This window comes from Heterodontus francisci, chromosome 16 (genome assembly GCF_036365525.1).
Source record: "Heterodontus francisci isolate sHetFra1 chromosome 16, sHetFra1.hap1, whole genome shotgun sequence".
Classification (NCBI taxonomy): domain Eukaryota; kingdom Metazoa; phylum Chordata; class Chondrichthyes; order Heterodontiformes; family Heterodontidae; genus Heterodontus; species Heterodontus francisci.
In genome coordinates this window covers 60,375,327-60,397,958 of record NC_090386.1, presented here as the reverse complement: position 1 = coordinate 60,397,958, position 22,632 = coordinate 60,375,327, and the positions used below count along the sequence as shown (strand labels likewise).

Sequence of the window (22,632 nt, the reverse complement as noted above, 5' to 3'; positions counted from 1 at the left end):
GTCTCTCTCTCTGCTCCCCCCTCTCTGCGTTGATTCCCCCCTGTGTCGTCCTCACTCTCTGTGTCCGCCCCCCTCCATTTTCTCCCATGTCCCCCTCTTCTCGCCCCCTCCCTCTCTATCTATCCTTCCCCCGCTGCTCTCTGCTCTCCCCTCTTTATTTCTCCCCTTTCTCTGGCTCTCTCCATTTCCCCCCTTTCTCGGTTTCCCGCTCTCTCTCTCTCTCTCTTTGTTCCCCCTCTCTCTCTTTGTTTCTCTCCCCCTCCACCCCCACTCTCTGACAGTTGCAGGGAGTGGGAGCGCTGAGCACAGCCACTTTGTGGCTAGTCAGTTTGTGTAAAAATATCACGCTGTCAGTTTCACAGCTGACTGCTGCTGAAGCAGGAACGCACTTCCCAACTTCGGACAGTTTCGGGGTTTTCCGAAAAAGCCCGCCAGAAAATCCCAAATCTATCCCAAGTTGGGAAGCACGTTCTTGCTTCAGCAGCTGTCAGCTGTGAAAGCGACGGCGCAATATTTTTAATAAGGCCGGTTTGTGAGAAGACAAAGGGAGATTTCCCAATTTCAGACACAGACCCCTGGTGAGGATGAGGAACGGCCCCGGGTATAGTTTATATCCGCAGGCCGGATGGAAACCTTTGGTGAGCTGGATCCTGGCCCGCGGGCCATATGTTGGACAACCCTGCTTTAGAACAACAACAGATAGGAAGAGGATTCTGATCATTCCTCCAGAAACAACCTAATGCCCCCCCATCACAGCAATCTCAAATGGTGCAAGGGATTTAGTTTCACTAAACAGAAGATTACCATACACATTGACGTTTACTCTACCTTTCTTGTTCTGTGGTAATTAGTTGGCACAGTGGTGCACCTCCTGTGCCCTGAATTCTTCACCAAATCAGACATGAGAACTTTCTCACACTTTTATGCATATAGGAAAATACAAAGGCTTGTGTCTTTAAAGGGTAAGAGTTCGGATCCATCATTTAACCCAATACTTAAATACATCAAACTACTACTGGCACCATGTGTGTGTTCTATTCCAGAAAGCCAGTTGGTGAAGGATAGAACTGGAGCCAATCTTTAAACACGTTTATGTTTATTTACAGAGTTACACATTACAAGCATACACCTTCTAACTCAACAGCCACAGTTTTAGTCCGTGTCGATTTATAAAGCTCAAGTGAATCCCCAATTAATGTCACCACCTGCATACAATTAACAATGTGGCCTTTCCCGCTTAACATGCCAGGATTTTAATGGCAACAACGTAAAAATGTACCAGGAGGATATTTACAAAGTCGAATATTTATCTGGCTGTGCTAAAAATCTACTGTCATAGAAGGCAACTGTTTGTAAAACATCAATTTGTAAATCCATGCATCATCCCTGTGCTCCAATGATATACTCACCTGATCAAATGGTGCTGTAACATCTGCCTTCCCTGCTGCTTCAGGCTGTGTTACTAGTTTAGGTACTGGTTTTGACACTGGTTTAAGCCCAGGTTTCAGCTCAGGCTTGGGTTGAGGTCTGGATTGTGGCTGGGGTTGTGGCTGTTTTTCCTGTTTGGGACGTGAAGCAGTTTCTTGCACTTGAGGTGCTGGCTTTGGTTCTGGTTCAGGTTTTTTTACTTTGACCTCTGGTTTTGGCTCTGATGTTAAAGGTTTTGCTGGGATTGCTTCTTTCTTGACTGGCAACAGTTTTACAGGAGCTTCATCATCCACTAAATCTAAAGGAGGAGGTCCTACCTGTGTCCGCACAGCATAACTGTGATAGCTTTCGTGGACTTTAGCATCATGCAGCTGGTGGGAGGGGGTAGGTTCTCTTGACTTGCTCTTTTGATTTGTACTAGATTTGCTTTCAATCCTTTCTAGAGGCTTAATGTCCAAATCATAGTTGTTCTGTAGTTGCTCCTCCAGTTTTGTTGGTGTTCTTCGGTTGCTCTGATAACCAGAGGTCCTGGGTGGATTCCGGTTGTTGGCAGCTGACCTGTTGTCAACCTGCATGGTTAGTAAATCAGAAGGTGTTCCAGGATGACTGTTGGACCGGCTACTTTTATTTTGCTCCCCGTTCCAGTTGCCAGGACTCAAGTGGCTGGAGTCCTCCATCTTGGGATTTGATTCTCGAACTTTTCTGACCTCTGGTGGTGTCTCCATTGGACTTGGTGAAGGAGTGCCAGCAGGAGATGACTCTAGTGGGGTTGTGGTTTTCTCATGGAGTCCAGGACTCTCTGGAGGAGTAGGTGGAGGCTCTTCTATTGATGGGGGTTCCTGGTCTGTATTTTCAACATTACCTCCATTCTCCATCAGTTCCTGAAGCAATCTTCTCTTCTGATATTCAGGACCTGGAAAAAGAATAATTAGTTTATTGTGAGCTGTTTAGTTAAATTTCAGGATATGTAGACTACTCTACATTACTTCAGTATAATAACGATGCAAACAACCTTGCTCATTTCCTTTTCACCAAAGCAACTCAAGTTGACCACTGGCAAAATAATAATCAATGATATGTCTACACCAAAAGGGAACTGTATTGTACTGAATTGTCAAATAATTCCAAATATTACAGTTGGCCCTCAGTCCATGACAGCTAGCTGCATCTCTGGGAAATTAACCCACTACTAGCATACATTAGAGAACTATTACTGTTTTCATGGACCACAATTCGCAGGAAGCATATTCCTAGTGTTTGAATACACAAGGTTCCTGTCGCAAGTGCATACTCGAGTAATAGCCTCCATTATTTGTTCTTGGAATGTGGACTACACTGCCAAGGTAGTATTTATTGTTCATCCCTAGGTGCTCTGAGATCATTAACAGTGAACTGTGTCATGTGGAATGGCATTAGTGAACCAGTAGAATTTTTTGGTGACAATTTAAAGGCTCTCATGGTCATTCTTTTCTTGAACAGTGCAAAAATAATGAGATTTCTTGAATTTAATTTCACATCCTGCCATGGTAGGATTTGAATTCACAATCTCTGGGTGTGTAATACAGGTACATAACCATTAAGTTAACATACCCAACACTAGCATACAGTCACTGGCGTCTTTAAGATAAAGGAGTAACTGAATGTTTTGTTCTTTAACATTGCAGGTCATAGACAATTTGGAAAAATAGTATGGAACATTTGTGCAGTGAAATAATGAGGTTTGCTCCAATGGTATCAGGAGAGCACTATTTAAAAAAACATATGGGTCCCTTGGCTTTAATAACAGTGGTCTAGAGAACAAAAGCAAGAGTTATACTAAATATTTATTAATATATTATATAAGAGTTATACTAAATTCTTTACAAGTCACTGTGAAGGCCTCAGCTGAACTACAGTGTCCAATATTGGCACCACACTTTAGGAAGGATGTCAAGGTTTTAGAGAGGTACAGAGGAGGCTTACTTGTAGGAATTCAGGGCATCAGTTACATGGACAGACTCGAGACGCTTTGGTTGTTCGAACAGAAAAGGTTAACATCGCTCATCTCAGAAATCCTCAGTCAGACCTTTGTTGCCTCTAAATGCAATTATTTCAATGCTCTCCTGGACAGCCTCTCTTTATAAACTTCAGGTCCAAGCTGCTGCCCGTATCCTATCTCACACGGTCTCGTTCATCCATCACCCCTGTGCTCATTGACCTACATTTGCTCCAAGTCCAGCAATGCCTCAATTTAAAAATTTGCATTCTTGTTTTCAAACCCATCCATGGCCTCATCTCTTCCTTTCTCTATAATCTCCTTCAGTGCTACAACCCTCCAAGATCTCTGCACTCCTCCAGTTCTGGCCTCCTGCACATGTCTGATTTTTTCACTCCACTGCTAGTGGCCATGCCTTCCGTTACCTAGGCCTCAGCTCTGCAATTTCCTCCCTAAATCACACTGCCATCTACCTCTCCCCTCCCGGGGCTCGATGTCAAATTTTATCACTCATTGAAGCACAATGGGGATTTTATTATGTTAAAGGTGCTATATAAATACAAGTTGTTGTTGAGGGGAGATTTAATAGAAGTGTTTAAAATTAAGAAGGATATTGATAGAGTAGATAAGGAGAAATGGTTTCCAATGGCAGAAAGGTCACAAACCAGAGGACACCGATTTAAGGTAATTGGCAAAAGAACCAGAGGAGAGATGTGGAGATTTTTTTTTAATGCAACACATTGCTATGATTGCTATGAGGGTGGTGGAAGCAGATTTAATAACAATCAAAAGGAAACTGGATAAAAATTTGAAGGAGAAAGGTTTGTGGGGCTATGGGGAAAGGGCAGGGGAATAAGATTAATTGGAAAGCTCTTTCAAAAGAGCCAGTGCAAGCACAATGGGCTGAATGGCCTCCTTCTGTGCTGTATCATTCTATGAAAGAAAAATGTTGTATGTTGCCCATTGTCTCCATTCATCATAGATTTTATTTGCCCCAGTACCACACCCTTCAGCCTTGCATCATGAAACCATCTGTCAGTTATTTAATCTCTCCTGTCTTCCACCCCATCATAAACCTTCCCTTTTGTTCTTTTGTCCACCCTTCCCCTTTCAGTTGCTCAAAAACTAATACATTTCTAACTTTTCCCAATTCTGATGAAAGGTCACAGACCTAAAACATTGGGCAGAATTTTCCTGGCCCCGAGGTGGCAGAGGTGGAGGTTGGGGGAGCCAGGAAAGTAGCGGGGTGCCGCATCGGAACAGCACAGGCCGGCTGTGCTGATCAGCTGCCCACTGAAATTAGGGGCTAATTAGAGTGCTCACCAGCATTTTGCCTGTGGCGGAACAGCTCCGCACCACATGTGGAGGTGTCAGCTTAATGGTGGCTGTCTCCCTGTGGTAGTCCTGAGGCGGGTGGAGGGGGGGCATCAGAGCTGTAGGCTCCATCTCCTAAAAAGAGAGGGCTGCTGGCAGAAGAGGCTGCACCTGCAGCCCAAATGCTGACTTCAGAGGGGTTTCCCCACTAATGGGAGGAGCCTGCCTGCTTGGTCCCTCTGAGGGTGCCTCCATTTTGAGGTCCTCTCACATTCTGCTACCTTTCTCAGCAACACCCACCTCTCCTTGTGGTTGAGCCAGCAGTATCAGGAGCCTGCCTGCCATCCTTAATTGGACGGCGAGCTCGGAGGCAGCAAATTAGGCGGCCACCTCCAGGAAAATAGATTCCCCCAGTCTGGTTCCTGGGATGTGTGGGCTCAGGCCCCCCATTTGGTCCTGCCGTCGGGGTCCAGAAGCCTGTGAAAAATTCTGCCTGTTAACTGTGTTTCTCCACAGATGCTGCTAGACCTGCTGAGCATTTCTAGCATTTTCTGTTTTTATTTCAGGTTTCCAGCATCTGCAGTATTTTTGCTTTTGTCTCCATTTATCGTATCACTGGTTGAGAAATTCATATTGTCCTCATCTTCCTTGACAACATTTGGGCTGTTACAAGTATCCTGCAGAATATGCATTCAATTAATGAAATAAAAAGCAACTGATCCCAGAACTAGCAGAGAACAAAACCATCTGGCCCCTTATGTCTACTGGCTGTTTTTAAACAAACCAAAAGTGAACATACTGCCTGATTTTCTATCCAAAGCCCTGTACATTATTCTGCTTCAAATATTTATCCAATCTTCCCTTGAAAGATGCAATGATTTCTGTCTCAACTATTCCATATCAAACCATTCCATGATCCAATAAACTTGCATGTAAATCAATTCTGTGACAGTGATCATTGTATCAAGCTTTATGGATAGTAATCATTGTATCATAAGGTATAGGTTGAATATGGGAAAGGACAAGGAACAATCCAGACTAAGAATAATTAACTGGGGGAAAGCCAACTTCAATGGGGTAAAATAAGAAATGCTGGAAATACTCAGCAGGTCTGGCAGCATCTGTGGAGAGAGAAGCAGAGTTAACGTTTCAGGTCAGTGGCCTTTTATCAGAAAGGTCATCTGATGAAAGGTCACTGACCTGAAACATTCACTCTGCTTCTTTCTCCACAGATGCTGCCAGACCTGCTGAGTATTTCCAGCATTTCTTGTTTTTTTTTTAGAACATTACAGCGCAGTACAGGCCCTCGATGTTGCGCCAACCTGTGAAACCATCTGACCTACACTATTCCATTTTCATCCATATGTCTATCCAATGACCACTTAAATGCCCTTAAAGTTGGCGAGTCTACTACTGTTGCAGGCAGGGCGTTCCACGCCCCTACTACTCTCTGAGTAAAGAAACTACCTCTAACATCTGTCCTATATCTATCACCCCTCAACTTAAAGCTATGTCCCCTCGTGTTTGCCATCACCATCCGAGGAAAAAGACTCTCACTATCCACCCTATCTAACCCTCTGATTATCTTATATGTCTCTATTAAGTCACCTCTCCTCCTCCTTCTCTCCAACGAAAACAACCTCAAGTCCCTCAGCCTTTCCTCGTAAGACCTTCCCTCCATACCAGGCAACATCCTAGTAAATCTCCTCTGCACCCTTTCCAAAGCTTCCACATCCCTCCTATAATGCGGTGACCAGAACTGCACGCAATACTCCAGGTGCGGCCTCACCAGAGTTTTGTACAGCTGCAGCATGACCTCGTGGCTCCGAAACTCGATCCTCCTACTAATAAAAGCTAACACACCATATGCCTTCTTAACAGCCCTATTAACCTGGGTAGCAACTTTCAGGGATTTATGTACCTGGACACCAAGATTTCTCTGCTCATCTACACTACCAAGAATCTTCCCATTAGCCCAATACTCTGCATTCCTGTTACTCCTTCCGAAGTGAATCACCTCACACTTTTCCGCATTAAACTCCATTTGCCATCTCTCAGCCCAGCTCTGCAGCCTATCTATGTCCCTCTGTACCCTACAACATCCTTCGGCACTATCCACAACTCCACCGACCTTCGTGTCATCCGCAAATTTACTAACCCACCCTTCTACACCCTCTTCCAGGTCATTTATAAAAATGACAAACAGCAGTGGTCCCAAAACAGATCCTTGCGGGACACCACTAGTAACTAAACTCCAGGATGAACATTTGCCATCAGATTTTCAGCATCTGCAGTAATTTGCTTTTATTTCAATGGGGAAAGAATGGATTTGGGCCCAATAAATTGGAATCAAAGGTTGGCAGGAAAAACGGGAACTGTATAATGGGCTGCTTTTAAACAAGAAATACTTCAGGTATAGTCAAGGTATATTCCCACGAAGGGGAAAGGTAGGGCAAACAAATCTAGAGCTCCCTGGATGTCAAAAAAAAGATATTATGAAGAAGGAAACGTGTGCCTTTGACAGATGTCAGGTGGATAATACAACAGAGAACTAGGCTGAATATAGAAGGTTCAGAGCAGAAGTGAAAAAGCATGTAAAAGAAGCTAAGAGAGTGTATGAAAAGAGACTGGCAGTTAACATAAATGGGAATCCAAAAGTCTTCCATAAGCATATAAATAGTAAAAAGGTGGTAAAAGGAGTAGGGCCAATTAGGGACCAAAAAGGGGATTTACGCATGGAGACAGGAGGAATAGCTGATGTAGCAACTGAATACTTTGCATCTATCTTTACCAAGGAAGAAGATGCTGCGCAGCTCATGGTGAGGGGTCTGGACAGAGTAGATAAGGAAAAACTGCTCCCAATGCTGGAAGGATCGAGAACAAGAGGAAACAGATTTAGGGTAATTTGCCAAAGAAGCAATGGAGACATAAGGAAAAACTTTTTCACTCAGCGAGCGGTTAGAATCTGGAATGCACTGCATGAGAGTGTGATGGAGGCAAATTCAATTTAGGCATTCAAGAGGGAATTGAATTATTATCTGAAAAGGAAGAACGTGCAGGGTTACGGGAAGAAGGCTGTGGAGTGGCACTAAGTGAATTGCTCGTTCAGAGAGCCAGCGCGGACATGACAGGGCAAATGGCCTCCTTCTCCACTGTAACAATTCTGTGAATTCTACCATTCTTGCCCTGTCTTATATGTGACTCCAGTCCCACATCACCTGCCCTCTGAAGTGGCCTAAGCAAGTCTATCACACCACTAGAAGGCCCACCATACTTGCTCAGAGCAACTAGAGTCATAGAGTCATACAGTATAGAAACAGGTCCTTCGGCCCACCACGTCCATGCCGACCATAATGCCCATCTATACTAATCCCACCTGCCTGCAATAGAACCAGGGATGAGCAATAAACACCTACCTTTCCAGCAATGCCCACATCACAAAATTATGAAATATCTCAGGTGGTTGGTTGTTATTAAAATCCCTAAACCTCAACAGCACAACAGTAGTCGCTGACCAGTAGGGCTTGAAACCAAAGCAATATACCGAAGTCTTGCAGTATCCTGATTTTGCTACTATTTTCAACAGGAAAATTAAGGCAATTGAGTTTGTACAATTTTCATAATGGGAATATACAATATGCAGTTATATATTTACAAATTAGGAGAAGTAGGCCATTCGGCCCCTCGAGCCTACTCCACCATTCAATAAGATCATGGCTGATGTGTTTGTGTTTTGAATTCCATACTCCCATCTTCCCTCGATAACCTTTGATTCCCTTGCCTAACAAGGATCTATCTACCTCCACCTTAAAAATATTCAATGACCCCGCCGCCACCACCATCTTCTGAGGCATAGAGTTCCAAAGTCGCACAACCCTCTGAGAGAAAAAATGTCTCCTCATCTCTGTCCTAAAAGGGTGACCCCTAATTTTAAAACCGTGCCCCCTAGTCTGGATTGACCCACAAGTGGAAACATCCTCTCCACATCCAACTTGTCTAGAGCGTTCAGGATCTTATAAACTTCAATCAAGTCACCCCTCACTCTTCTAAACTCCAGTGAAAACAAGCCCAGTCTGTCCAACCTTTCCTCATAAGACAACCTGCTCATTCCAGGTATCAACCTAGTAAACCTTCTCTGACCTGTTTCCAATGCATTTACATCCTTCCTTAAATAAGGAGACCAAAACTGCACACAGTATTCTAGATGTGGTCTCATCAATGCCCTGTACAACTGAAGCATAACATCCTTACTTTTATTTTCAATTCCTCTCGTAATAAAGGATAGCATTCAATTACCCTTCTTTATTACCTGCTGTACCTGCATACTAACGTTTTGTTACTACTGCACTCGAACACCTCTGCACCTCGGAATTTTGTAGTCATTCTCCATTTAATTAATACTCCGCTTTTTTATTCTTCCTGCCAAAATGAACGACGTCACATTTTCCCACATTATACTCCATCTGACAGATTTTTGCCCATTCACTCAGCCTATCTATATTGGTCTGCAAGCTCCTTATGTCCTCTTCACAACATACTTTCTTACCTATCTTTGTGTCATCTGCAAATTTAGCCACCATGCCATCGCTCCCCTCATCCAAGTCATAGATATAAATTGTAAAAGGTTGAGGCCCTTGCACAGACCCTTGCGTGACTCCACTCGTCACATCCTACCAATTAGAAAAGGACCTATTTATGCATACTCTCTGTTTTCTGCCAGCCAGCCAATCTTCTATTCATGCTGATATGTTACCCCCTATACCATGAGCTCCTACTTTGCGCAATAACCTTTTATGTGGCACCTTGTCAAATGCCTTCTGGAAATCCAAGTACAATACATTAACAGGCTCCCCTTTATCCACAGCACATGTCACTCCTTCAAAGAACTCCAACAAAGGGCAGCACAGTGGTTAGTATCGCAGCCTCACAGCTCCAGCAACCCAGGTTCGGTTCTGGGTACTACCTGTGCGGAGTTTGCAAGTTCTCCCTGTGACCGCGTGGGTTTCCTCCAGGTGCTCCGGTTTCCTCCCACATGCCAAAGACTTGTGGGTTGATAGGTAAATCGGCCATTGTAAAAAAAAAATTGCCCCAGTGTAGGTAGGTGGTGGGAGAATTGAGGGAAGGTGGGAATGAGAGGGAAAAATGGGATTAATGTAGGATTAGTAGAAATGGGTGGTTGATGGTTGGCGCAAACTCATTGGGCCGAAGGGCCTGTTTCGGTGCTGTATCTCTCTATGACTCTAAATTGGTTAAACGTTATTTCCCTTTCACAGAACCATGCTGACTATTCCTGATTATCTAAATTTTTCTAGGTGCCCAGCTACAACCTCCTTCATGATCGATTCGAATACCTTCCCCACGACAAACGTCAAGCTAACTGGCCTATAGTTACCTGCTTTCTGCCTCCCCCCAACTTCCTGAATAGAGGGGTTATATTTGCTACTTTCCATGCTGATGGAACCTTTCCAGAGTCCAGCGAATTTTGAAAAATTAACACCAACACATCGACTACCTCATTAGCCACCCCTTTTAAGACCCTAGGATGAAATCTATCAGGACCAAGGAATTGTCAGCCCGCAGCTCCATCAGTTTGTTCAGTACCGCTTCCCTGCTAACTGTAATTTCACTAAGTTCCTCTCTTCCTTCTACCTCCTGATTTACAGCTATTGTCGGAACGTTTTTTGTTTCCTCTATAGTAAGGACAGAAGCAAAATATTTGTTCATTGCGTCCGCTATTTCCTTATTATCTATTATTAGCTCCCCATTCTCACTCTCTGGAGGACCAACACTCACTGTACTCACTCTTTTCCTTTTTAAATACCTGCAGAAACTCTTTCTATCCGTTTTTACTTTTCTAGCTAGCTTCCTCTCATACTCCAATTTCTTTCTTCTGATTAACCTTTTAGGCATTCTCTGTCGTTTTTTATATTCTGAACAATCATCTGAACTGCCACTCATCTTTGTGCAATTATGTGCCTTTTCGTTAAGCTTGATGCTTTACTTAACTTCTTCAGTTAACCACGGACAGTGGGTTCCCCCCCCTTAGAATGTTTCTTTATAGTAGGAATGTACTTATTCTGAGTATTCTGAAATATCCCCTTAAATGTCTGCCATAATCATATTTACGTATGTTTCTGGAGCATCATCAGCAAAAAACAAATATACTCTGCTCCTAGGAAAACTATTTCAAATAAGTATTTGTAATTATTATTTTTTTTTTAAATCAAAAGCAATATAGGCAAACCATCATTGTGATAGGTAGGGAATGCTTTCTTTTGGTTGCTAATTATAGAGAAAAACTAAATATGTTACTAAGACCCCACCTGCCACGAAGGGAGGCATATTAATTTTGTCATATGAAACATTAATTTTAAAATGTTGCTGGACTGAAAAGATAACTTGTTAACAGAAATCACAGCAGTGGCTGAAAACATTTTTGCATACTAAGAGACAGTTACCTGAAAAGATAAGGGAACTACTCCCTGATCCAATTAACCTAAATGGATTTTGATCACCAGACACTGAATGTGGAACATGCCAGCATTCCACTCCGCCCCCACTGCGGGTGTCTGCTAAAACGAAAGGAATACACAAAAAAGCAGGAGAGTTTGTTTAAGAAGCTAGTCACATGACTAACCTGCTGGCCCTAACTGCTCAGTTTGGGTCAGACTGCAACTGAACTCGAAGAAAGAGCCTCTCGCCTGCCTGGCTCTCTCTCATGAATTTCCAGATCCACTGAAGACACTGAAACCTCAAGAAAGACTCCTACATCGAAACAAATTTGAAAGTGTCCACTGGGCCCCAACGAATTGGCAAGATTTAACTGTAATCAAAGACTCTACATTGAACTCAAAGGACAGTAAATGACCTGCAGCTATTGCTTCAAACCTTTCCCGTCTCTATCTGCGAGTGTGTTTATCGCGTATGCATGCTAGCGTGGGCATGTCGCCTATTCGTAGTAGTTTTAAGAGATTTAGAGTTTTAAAGTTAATAAACTTACACCTTTCTTGTATAAATCGAACAAAACCTGTCTGGTTGATTTTTTTGCCTTACAATTGGAGAGCAGTGAACAAGGATTCACTGAGGGGGAGCTAAAAACAGTGTTTTTAAAAACTAAACCCTGTCACAGTCAAACCAGGCAAAGGCTAAGAGGGAACCCCTAGAACCCTTTCTCACCTGGTTGTAACAATAAGTAGAATCATAGAATTTACAGCACAAAACGCTTATGTTATATTGCTATGAAGGTTGAAATAAGTAGTCTTAGTGATGGTTTAGATACATGGCTGAAAGCTCATCTCCTGTCAAAAATAACACCAAGGTTGCAGGAAGTCTGGTTCAGCCTCAGAGTTACCAGGAATCGATGGCTAGGGAGTGGAGCTCGTGGCCGGGACTGAAGACAATAGCTTTGGTTTTCCCAGCATTTAACTGGAGGAAATTTCTGCTCATCCAGTACTGGATGTCAGACAAGCAATTAGAGATGGTGGAGTGGTCGAGAGAGTTGGTGATGAGGTAGAGCTAAGCGTCATCACTGTAGCTGAGGAAACTGACCGTGGATAATTCAGTTGAAATATTTATGTCAGCTTCCAACAAGACCCCAGAATATCACACCAAAGCAAGATATTCTCAGGGAACATGAAAATATGTTATTTTTCAAATTACTCATTGTGATACCAGTCACACTGTTTATTATGAAGTGCAACTGTCATAAATATTAAAGTTAATTCAATTTATTTGTAACTGATTTACAAACTAGGTATGGATGGCAACACTCCCTCGTAAAATACTTCAGTATTTAATCATGATCAGTAATTGCATTAAAGAGGGATTAAATCACCCATCTGTGGTATTCCACAGCATTGACTTTCCAAACCATCATAATCCACTAAACTTCATGATTATCATCTCAGCAATGTTTTCAAGATCACAGCTGTCAGCAATAGGACTGTACAATATGATTCTTATCGGAGGCCACTGGTAATTCTTAATGTATTTCAACAGCAATTTAACCAGTACTATAAACTAGAATATATTTTCAAGTAGAGGTACCTTCTAATGCTGCAGTGAATTTGTGTAATGATCAGCACCATCCTTTATTCCGCTAGGATTTTTTATAACATGTCTCTGGGGACATTTTTTCCTTGGTCAATAATTTAAGTGAAAGTGAACGTGTGTAAACCTCTGAGTAACACCATCAGAAAGTGGTTGTGAACTTTTTAGCAACGATCATGGTTTAGACTCAGCTCTCACTGCTGTCATACTTTCACCTTCATGTTTTGCTGATTGGTTCAAAGTAAAACACCAGCACATCAAAACTGAGGAAAAGAACTGATGGGAAAGAATGTACTTTTAAGCCATGTTAAACATCCATCCTAAAAGGAAACCCTGTTAAATTATGTCCTGAGCTCATCTAGAATGCACTTTGTTATATGTATTTTGTCTTGTAACAATACAAAGTTATAGATTTGGTACATTTTATAAAAGGATATTAACAAAATATTGCAGTTAGGTTATTTTCCTTAACATATTATGGAATTTTATGTGCCTCAATTGTGTGTGTTCAGTTATATTTAGTTTGAAGGAAATACATAAATTAATCAGTGATTTAGAAATGGGCTAATTGCACCAAATGTGATAGAATTTCTAAAAGTGCCAAACCATTATTTCTAACACAATGTGAAGACACCCACAGTAAGTGGAAGATAACTGAAGTGTTTGGTCAACATCAATTTTCTGCAAGAATAAGTACAAACTGAAAATAATAGAAGCAAAGGTGTGCTCTATCTGTTACTAGGATTGCTGGCAACTTTAAAGCTCTACTGCTGCTGAGGGATAAAAATAGCTGCTGCAAGACCAGGGTGGCAAACAACTTTCCAAGATTTAACTTTGCAGGTCCTGCTGCAGAAGGTGATAGACGGGAGAATGTGCCTTTTTGGAGAAGACGGCATCTGAAGAGCAGTGTGACAGGAGGAATTTCTAGGTCAACATGTGCCATAATATAAATTCTCTCTTTACAGAGGCAAATTAAATAAGCACTTGACAGAGACAGGACAGAATTACTGGTTTACTTTCAAAAATACTTGAACGGATAGTTTGCAGATTTCCCACTGGGAACAATATATTTCCCTATATTCTTCAGATTATGAAAACAAGATGGATGCAAACGTACTTTCTCTCTAAACATAGGCTTTAATAGAGAGCTCTACACTTCAGAGGCAAGCTGGCTCTTACTTTTCAGTCAGAAAAGACAGTCTTGTCCAGCTGGCTGCAAAACCACAAACCTTTGATTGAGAGAGTGAGAGAGACTGCCTCAGAGCACTGCCTCCTTAAGACAGTCAATTGGGATGACTATTCTTTGAGCACTCCCTTAGAAAAGACATATAGCTTTCATTCTAAGTAACTAGATTGATTATTCTCCAAACCTGAATGAAGACAATTATTAATAAACTAATATGAATGAATTTCAGCTAACTGGACTCTGTGGGGCAGGGGGGTGGGTCCTCAATGTCCACTACTTCAGCATTTCACAGAAGTCAGTAACTGCTGTTGTGTCTAGGCTAATACTGCTATAGAGTCATAGGGTTATACAGCACAGAAACAGGCCCTTTTGCCCATCGTGTCCATGCCGGCCATCAAGCACCTATCTATTCTAATCCCATTTTCCAGCACTTGGCCCATAGCCTTGTATACTATGGCATTTCAAGTGCACATCTAAATACTTCTTAAATGTTGTGAGGGTTCCTGCCTCTACCACCCCTTCGGGTAGTGTGTTCCAGATTCCAACCACCCTTTGGGTGAAAACATTTTTTTTCCTCAAATCCCCTCTAAACCTCCTGCCCCTTACCTTAAATCTATGCCCCTGGTTATTGATCCCTCCACTAAGGGAAAATGTGCCTTCCTATCCATCCCATCAATGCCCCTCATAAATTTGTATACCTCAATCAGGTCCCCCCTCAGCCTTCTCTGCTCTGAGGAAAACAACCCTAGCCTATCCAGTCTCTCTTCATAGCTGATATGCTCCAGCCCAGGCAACATCCTGGTGAATTTCCTCTGCACCCTCTCCAGTGCAATCACATCCTTCCGATAATGTGGTGACCAGAACTGTACATAGTACTCCAGCTGTGGCCTAACTAGCATTTTATACAGCTCCATCATAACCACCCTGCTCTTATATTCTATGCCTCGGCTAATAAAGGCAAGTATCCCATATGCTTTCCTAACTACCTTATCTACCTGTGCTGCTGCCATCAGTGATCTATGGACAAGTACACCAGGGTCCCTCTGACCCTCTGTACTTCCTAGGGTCCTACCATCCATTGTACATTCCCTTGCCTTGTTAGTCCTCCCAAAATGCATCACCTCACACTTCTCAGGATTAAATTCCATTTGCCACAGCTCCGCCCATCTTACCAGCCCATCTATATTGTCTTGTAATCTAAGGCTTTCCTCCTCACCATTTACGACACCATCAATTTTCGTGTCATGTACGAACTTATTGATTATACCTCCTATATTCACATCTAAATCATTAATGTACATTACAAACAGCAAGGGTCCTAGCACCGATCTCTGCAGTACACTACTGATCACAGGCTTCCACTCGCAAAAACAACCCTCGACCATCACCCTCTGTCTCCTGCCACTAAGCCAATTTTGGATCTAATTTGCCAAATTGCCCTGGATCGCATGGGCTCGTACCTTCTTAAACCTCGGTAAGAAAAAATTAAGCCCTTATGAGTAATATCGAAATATTCTGTCATAAAATCCAACTTAGTCAAAAATCTTGCTATATTTTCACCATACTCCAAAACAGCTTGTATTTAAAGAAGTTAGATCCCATTTTGAATACAGAATGAGTCTGGAAAAACGTTGATGTTGCATGTCATTATAGCATCATTCACAGGCAACACACTAGATTTTGCTCAGGAGTGAGTTCACTGCCAGGGCAGTATCAGGGCAGAACTGAACCGCTGCCCCAACCCTAACCCATTTCCTTGAGTTGAGAGTCATTCGTCATGCGGAGCAGCCTCCTGATATGATGAACAGGCTGCAGTCCTAGCCGATGAGATGTCACAATTAAAAGGGGTAGAAGCACCTAAAGTCTGAAGCCCAAAAAAAGGTTAGGGAATGGGGCCTGAGAGGAGGGAGATGTGCCACCACATTGGGCTGTGTGTGTATAAATGGAAGGAAAAAGCATTTCCAATAGTTTAGCAGAGCAAAGCTGTCCCTTTTCATTCTAGACACAAATATTAATTTCTTCAAAAATAATTGTTTAGTAACCTAGGTGTATAATTAAGGCATATTTCAGTCCACTCAGTTTATTTGTAAGGTTTCTGAAAATCTAATTTCCCGTTACAACAAATAAAACAAGAAAGCTGAATCAGAACAAAGATCTAATTTAGTTCTAATATTTGAATACCTAACAGAGAGAGAAAAACAGAATTAACATTTCAGGCTGATGGCTTTTTGTCAGAACTGGAAAAATTTAGAGATCTAACAGGTTTTAAGTACAGAGGCAGCAAACAGGGTTTCCTATACAGTTTCAATGAAACTCTACATAAGCTCGAGGAACAGCACCTCATTTTTCTATTAAGCACTGTACAGCCTTCCAAACTCAACATTGCGTTCAACAATTTCAAATCACTACCACTACCCCCATTTTTTCAGACAGCAGCTGTTGTAATGATTCTGCAATTCCCATTTACACTTACTCTGGAACCATCTTTTTTTTTCTTTTCTTGTCCCATTGCCATCGCCTTTTGCCCTGCACCATCATCCCTTTTGTCAATGTAATCTCTCCTGCCTTCCATCCTATCACAGACCTTCCCTGTTCTTTCTCCCCACCCTTCTCCATTCCCAGCCTCTGTACTTCCATAAAACCTGCTACATCTCTAACTTTTATCAGTTCTGATGAAAGGTCATTGATGTGTAATGCCAACTCGCTATCTTTGCAGAGGCTGCCTGGCCTGCTGAATAATTCCTGCAGTTGGTTTTTATTTCAGATTTTCAGCATCTGCAGTATTGTGTGTTTATAATCAAATATTAATTCCTTGACAATAGTGCCATACATTTTTCTGTTCAGCCTTATTATCATTTCAGTAAAAGAAAAACTTACATCATTCACCATTTAAAAAGCTGAAACAGTGAATTGGCATTATGTCAACAAAGTAGGAAAAAACACGATTCAATTGAGATTGGCACATAATAGGCTCCTTGTCGTAATCATGCCAGCAGAGGCAGACAATAAGCAGAGACCAATACCCTGAAGTTTAACTCGGACCACCACCCCCAGCGGATGAGCGACAGAGTGGAATCATTTTCTGCACAAGAGAAGCACAGAGCCCATCCCAAATTGCAGGGACTGGGTCATTAGCATATAGAGGATGGGTGCCTCACACCAGCAAGAGTGCTTCAGCAACCTTCACCCCGAACCACCAGCCAGAATGTCAAAGTGGTGCAATGTCACCCAACTAAAAATAACACAAGTTTCTCTTCAACTCTAACTGGTGCCAATGGATCACTTTCAAGGTTTTTTTTGGCTGTAGTAGTCTTTTGGCCTTGGCTGCAACCTCAGAAGGAGCAATGCCTTGGACATTCATGATTGTTTTTATTGGCTGATTACAGAACAAATTAATCAAGATCCAGTTTTCCAGTCAAGGTTTCCTGTGAAACCAAGTGAAGTTCAATACTGACACTGAGTAAGAAGGCAGTTCTATTTCAGGATGGCTGCATGCCCAGGATTCACATGCATGCCAGTCATAAATAAACCATGTGGCCAATGTTAAAACTATCCAGTCTGGATTTAAAAAAACCTACTACCATTACACCAGCTGTCAGCTTGCTGAAAATGGAATATGCTGGCTACAGACTGCCATTTACTGTCTATTTTAATTACAGTGTATCTCCCAATCTTACAATGTATTAAAATGGATTGAAGAATATATTTTTAATTTATACTTAACATTTAGTTCATTAAAAATGTTAGTCTCTCACTATGCTTATGCTATTTATTAAAAATGGTACATAGTGGCAATATTCCAAATGTATTGCACCTGCCGGTAGTGCTGTGAACATAATGTTATAAGACACAATGCTACCAGGCCACATAGAACATAAAAAAATCCAAAAGTTTAATTTAAAAAAAAAGCAAACTAAAGAAGCAAAGACAGCACATTAAGAAAATCAACAGAATAGATTGAATTGGAAAAGAAATGGAAAACAGTAACAACTTGCATTTATATGGCACTTTTAAGGTAGGAAAATGACTCAACATTTAACTGAAATGACAGGAAGTTGTGCTCCTTTCGAATGTGGCATTGCCTGGAGCTAAACCCAGAAAATAAAATGAATGCTCCCCTATTCAGAAAAGGCTACTGAGAATCAAACTGAAGTGGTCTGCAAAGCATAAAAGTGCTCAACACTGCAGAAATAAAACCCAAGCATAGCACAGTCTATGAAGTGGATCAGAGCATTAAGAAAATATGAATCATTCCCCCAGAACTGTGGCAAAAGTTTGGGTACCTGTACACCTTTTCTCTTTTTCCCTGTACTCTTGGCTTGCCCCAATCCCATCCATCTCCATCCTCACCCTCTCTCGATCCCTTCCCATCTTTTCCTCTCCCCTCTTCTCTTGCCCTTCGTCTTTGCTCTTTCTCCTTCTTACTCCTCTCCTTTGCTCCCTTCCATTCTCCCCTCTCCTCATGGAAAGTAATGAGAACTTCTTGCCACCATCTACTCTTCCATTGTGGCATTATTCAAAGAGGCAGAATGATCAGATATAGTGCCAGTTCCACCTTTACTGGAGGTATGACTACATGAAGCAGGTGTCCTTATTTTACCAATGTGGCAGAAAAGGCCTGATGCAAGCTTCCCAGCAGCATTTAATGGGAGAGTGATCAGCTGCCATTAAGAAAACCACAGAAGAGCAATTCAAGAAGCGTTTAAAAATTTTTATCTACGACTAAAAGGGCTCACACCCTTATAAACAGCAAGGTGCTGCTTTGATTTTCTTACCCATATGGCAGACATCCACACAGCACCTCATCCCGATTTGGGATGAGGTCACTCTCATGTCAAACTGCAGCTGGAAGCCCCGTTTCACTTTGAGCAGCAGAGCAGAACTCCAAGAATTTCGTCCTCTTTGATTCCAGTAAAATGTTACTATTAAACCTTTATTCTCTATTTGTTAATGTACAGCACAAAGACAGAATTTGTGTCCAAATCGTAATTGTAACACTTACATCTGATGTCATGATAATGGAAAATGATATATTTTCTGGATATTTCTTTCTATGATGATAATGCTCTTAAAAAAAAGGTATGGGCACTGGATATTATGTCATGGTTTATTAGGTTTTGTTGGAAAAATACGTCAGTTTTTACATTATTTTAAATTCATTAATGTTCTAATTCGGAAAGCCAGCTGAAGGACAGTACTGGAGCCAATCTATTTTCAGGCTTATATTTATTTACAGAGTGAAACATTGCAAACATACACCTCCTAATTCAAACACACCACAGTTTCACCAAGTGTCTCTTTATATGTGCTCAAGTGCAACCCTAATTAATGCCCTCCACCTGCATATAATTAAACATAATTGATATACAATTAACAATTAATAAATTCTAATCAAAATAATATAAAGCTCCATGTTCACTTTATACTGGCATGCTTCTCAGACTTAATGCTATAGATTTCGCGAGAATTTTACTTCTAAGATATTCCAGAAGCCCTGCTGAGTTTTACAAAGAAAAGCCCAAAAGAAATATTGTCCTTGATTACATAAGGCAGCAGAAGTCAGTGTGAATTAAGCTAAGCTAAATCTACTGACTCCTTTTCATTCAATTTAACTTTGCTGATCTGAACTGAATTTGAGCAACTCAGCAATTATCTCGCAAATCATTTCATCCACAGAACAATGTCAAATTGCAGTTAGATGTGTGTAAGCTAGCTGGATAAAATGCGAATTCATACTGGATTTCTAAAATCAGCATCTTCAGAGTCCCTTTACTTGATGATTGTATACTGCAATTGTAGGTTTGGTATTCTAGAAGAATGAGACCAATCGGCAGAAAAGCCTTCTTCAACTGAACATTATGGGGGGCATTTTAACCCCCATGGATTGGTGGTGGTTGAGAGGAAGTTACAAACATTTTAAAATTTCAAACCCACCCATTTCCAGTTTTAACAGAGTTGGCTTGTGGGGGGCAGGGGCAGGTGGCCAACCCATTCTCAGGAGGTGGATCAGCTATAGAAATCTTTTAAAGGAGGCTGTATGCCCTCATTTTAACAGCATTTTAAAATTTGTAAACTCATGGAGGCCAGGATTCCTGGGCTTTGGAAATTGTGGCATGTAAAACAGGGTGGCACAGTGGCGCAGTGGTTAGCACCGCAGCCTCACAGCTCCAGGGACCCGGGTTCGATTCTGGGTACTGCTTGTGCGGAGTTTGCAAGTTCTCCCTGTGTCTGCGTGGGTTTTCTCCGGGTGCTCCGGTTTCCTCCCACATCCAAAGACTTGCAGGTGATAGGTAAATTGGCTGTTATAAATTGCCCCTAGTGTAGGTAGGTGATAGGGAATATGGGATTACTGTGGGGTTAGTATAAATGGGTGGTTGTTGGTCGGCACAGACTCGGTGGGCCGAAGGGCCTGTTTCAGTGCTGTATCTCTAAATAAAAAATAAATAAATAAATAAAAGGAGGCAAGGAGGGCTGGATCACGAGGTGTCTCTATTGCACTGCTATAGGCCAGAAGGAATGGGAGTGTTTTTCCAGGCCAAACAAGCTTACCTGCACATAATCAGACTCCCACAAATCGGCAGACTCTGACTGCCACGACCCCCGTTCCCCACTCCCCACGATGTCTTCTGCTCTCCAGGTGCTTTCCTGCCTTACAGGCAGTCACAGCCTGTCAATTTGGCTGGCTGTTATGCAGGAAACTTGTTGAAACAATTTGAAAGACTTTCTGCAGTTAATTTCTGCAGGACGTCCAGGAAACCCATCCGAAAATCCTTCTACCCCCTACCCACTTCCCAACCCTGAGTAAATATCGGGCCTATGGCTTTATGAAAGCACATTTGAAAAATATTATCCAATGATAGGTAATTTTTATTCTAATGAGAGTAAGTAATAAGTATGATGTTTAATTCTAAACAGGATTTGAAACAAGGGCGGCACAGTGGCGCAGTGGTTAGCACCGCAGCCTCACAGCTCCAGGGACCTGGGTTCAATTCTGGGTACTGCCTGTGCGGAGTTTGCAAGTTCTCCCTGTGACCGCGTGGGTTTTCACCGGGTGCTCCGGTTTCCTCACACCGCCAAAAACTTGCAGGTGATAGGTAAATTGGCCATTGTAAATTGCCCCTAGTATAGGTAGGTGGTAGGGAATATGGGATTACTGTAGGGTTAGTATAAATGGGTGGTTCTTGGTCGGCACAGACTCGGTGGGCCGAAGGGCCTGTTTCAGTGCTGTATCTCTAAATAAATAAAAGTCTGGATTTCCTCTTGTAGTCTAAGCAATATTTCACTGAGAAGATTAGATATAAAAAACACTGCACAATCTATGTATAAGAACATAAGAAGCCATGCAATGACAGTGGACCATTCTACTCATTCAGCTGTAGCATATTTACCTGACATTTAAGTTTATATTATTGTTCCCTGTTGCCCTATGGAAGAATCAATTTTCTTTTTCAGGTCATTTTTATATTTGCAGGATATCTTCCAGCATTTTAAATCATAAAAATACCTGGTTGATAAAACGTTGGAGACAGCTCCCTAGCGATCGCCCTTGCAATACTGGATTCATTGCTTGCAGCCTGTGAAGCCTGATCTGCTGCTTCAGCCTTGGTTTTTGCATGTGAAGACCTGAAAGGAAATGTTACAGGTGCTTAGAAGCTGAGATTTAAAGCACAAAATATAATTTAAATCAATATAAAGTTTGATTCTTAACTTAAATCTGTGCCATTTTCAATAATCACTAAGAGGATGCCACCTCACCTAAAAGTCTTAAGGAATTGTAAAAGTTGACACCATTTATGAAATGCTAGTCCCCAAAACGCACCATTATCATCAATCTCCATGATTTCACTGTAAGTTTTGCCATGGGAGAAGGACTGTTTTTATTTACTCTCTTCCACTCTGGAATAGGCAGCTTACTCACTGTTGATTTTCCTTCTCATTGATGACTTGGGGCCAAAAATCAGGAATTTATCATGTGAGCAATTGTAGGTCCAAATAAATATCATATTTCTAGGCACAGTCAACTGGGAAACCATGGTAAAATACATTTTGTTTATGTTATAAAAAATATTGTATGGCCCTAAGTTAAAATGACTGCTGGCAGCTATCTTTCAATAAGTCAGTATGGTGAACTAGCCTGATGTTTAATAACGCTTCATGTATATAGCAAAACTTCCAATGTTTTTCCCCATTGAACTATTTTAAAAATCACTAAAGGATACATATATATCACACTTAGAGGTCACCATCACTTTAATTATTCTTTATTCATTCTTGGTTCAGTTACACTCATGAACAGAAGCTTGCCTTATTTTCTTGTGCATAGTTTTATCCTTCTAAGTGTTTAAACAGCTTGTGATATTAACTTTTTTTGCATTCTGTAGCTCTAGCTGTAGAGTTGAAGAAGACAGCATTGGATGTCCGTTCGATGAGCTGGAGTTCAAAACCCAGGCTTAGCAGACGTCCGGATTCACCACTCTACCAGGCTTTCACTAGTTCATATATAGGGATTAGATGTAATATTTCAGAGGGAACAAAGTAAACGAGATATAGCCTAAATAAAAACCTTTTAAAAATCAATACAGTGGATATTTGGTAAAAAAAAACATGCTATGCTTCAATTAACATTAACCTGATTTTTCACCTCTGTATATTGTAAGCCTTCATAGGTATTAATATGCTG

The 22,632-nt window shown here is 41.6% G+C and overlaps 1 protein-coding gene across 4 annotated transcripts in view; it reads right to left on the bottom strand.

Moving 5' to 3' along the window:
• The window catches only part of jph2 (junctophilin 2), a 135,553-nt gene that overhangs the window by 28,375 nt on the left and 84,546 nt on the right, over positions 1-22,632 (bottom strand). For 2 of the 4 annotated variants that reach the window (XM_068048249.1, XM_068048250.1), the window contains exons 3-4: positions 21,457-21,575; positions 1,410-2,341 (exon numbers count right to left, since the gene is read on the bottom strand). In XM_068048249.1, the coding sequence (XP_067904350.1) occupies positions 1,410-2,341; positions 21,457-21,575 (1,051 nt within the window). Of the gene's footprint in view, positions 1-1,115; positions 2,342-21,456; positions 21,576-22,632 lie in introns of those variants that run through there. The other 2 variants (XM_068048248.1, XR_010976562.1) reach the window with 2 other exon arrangements.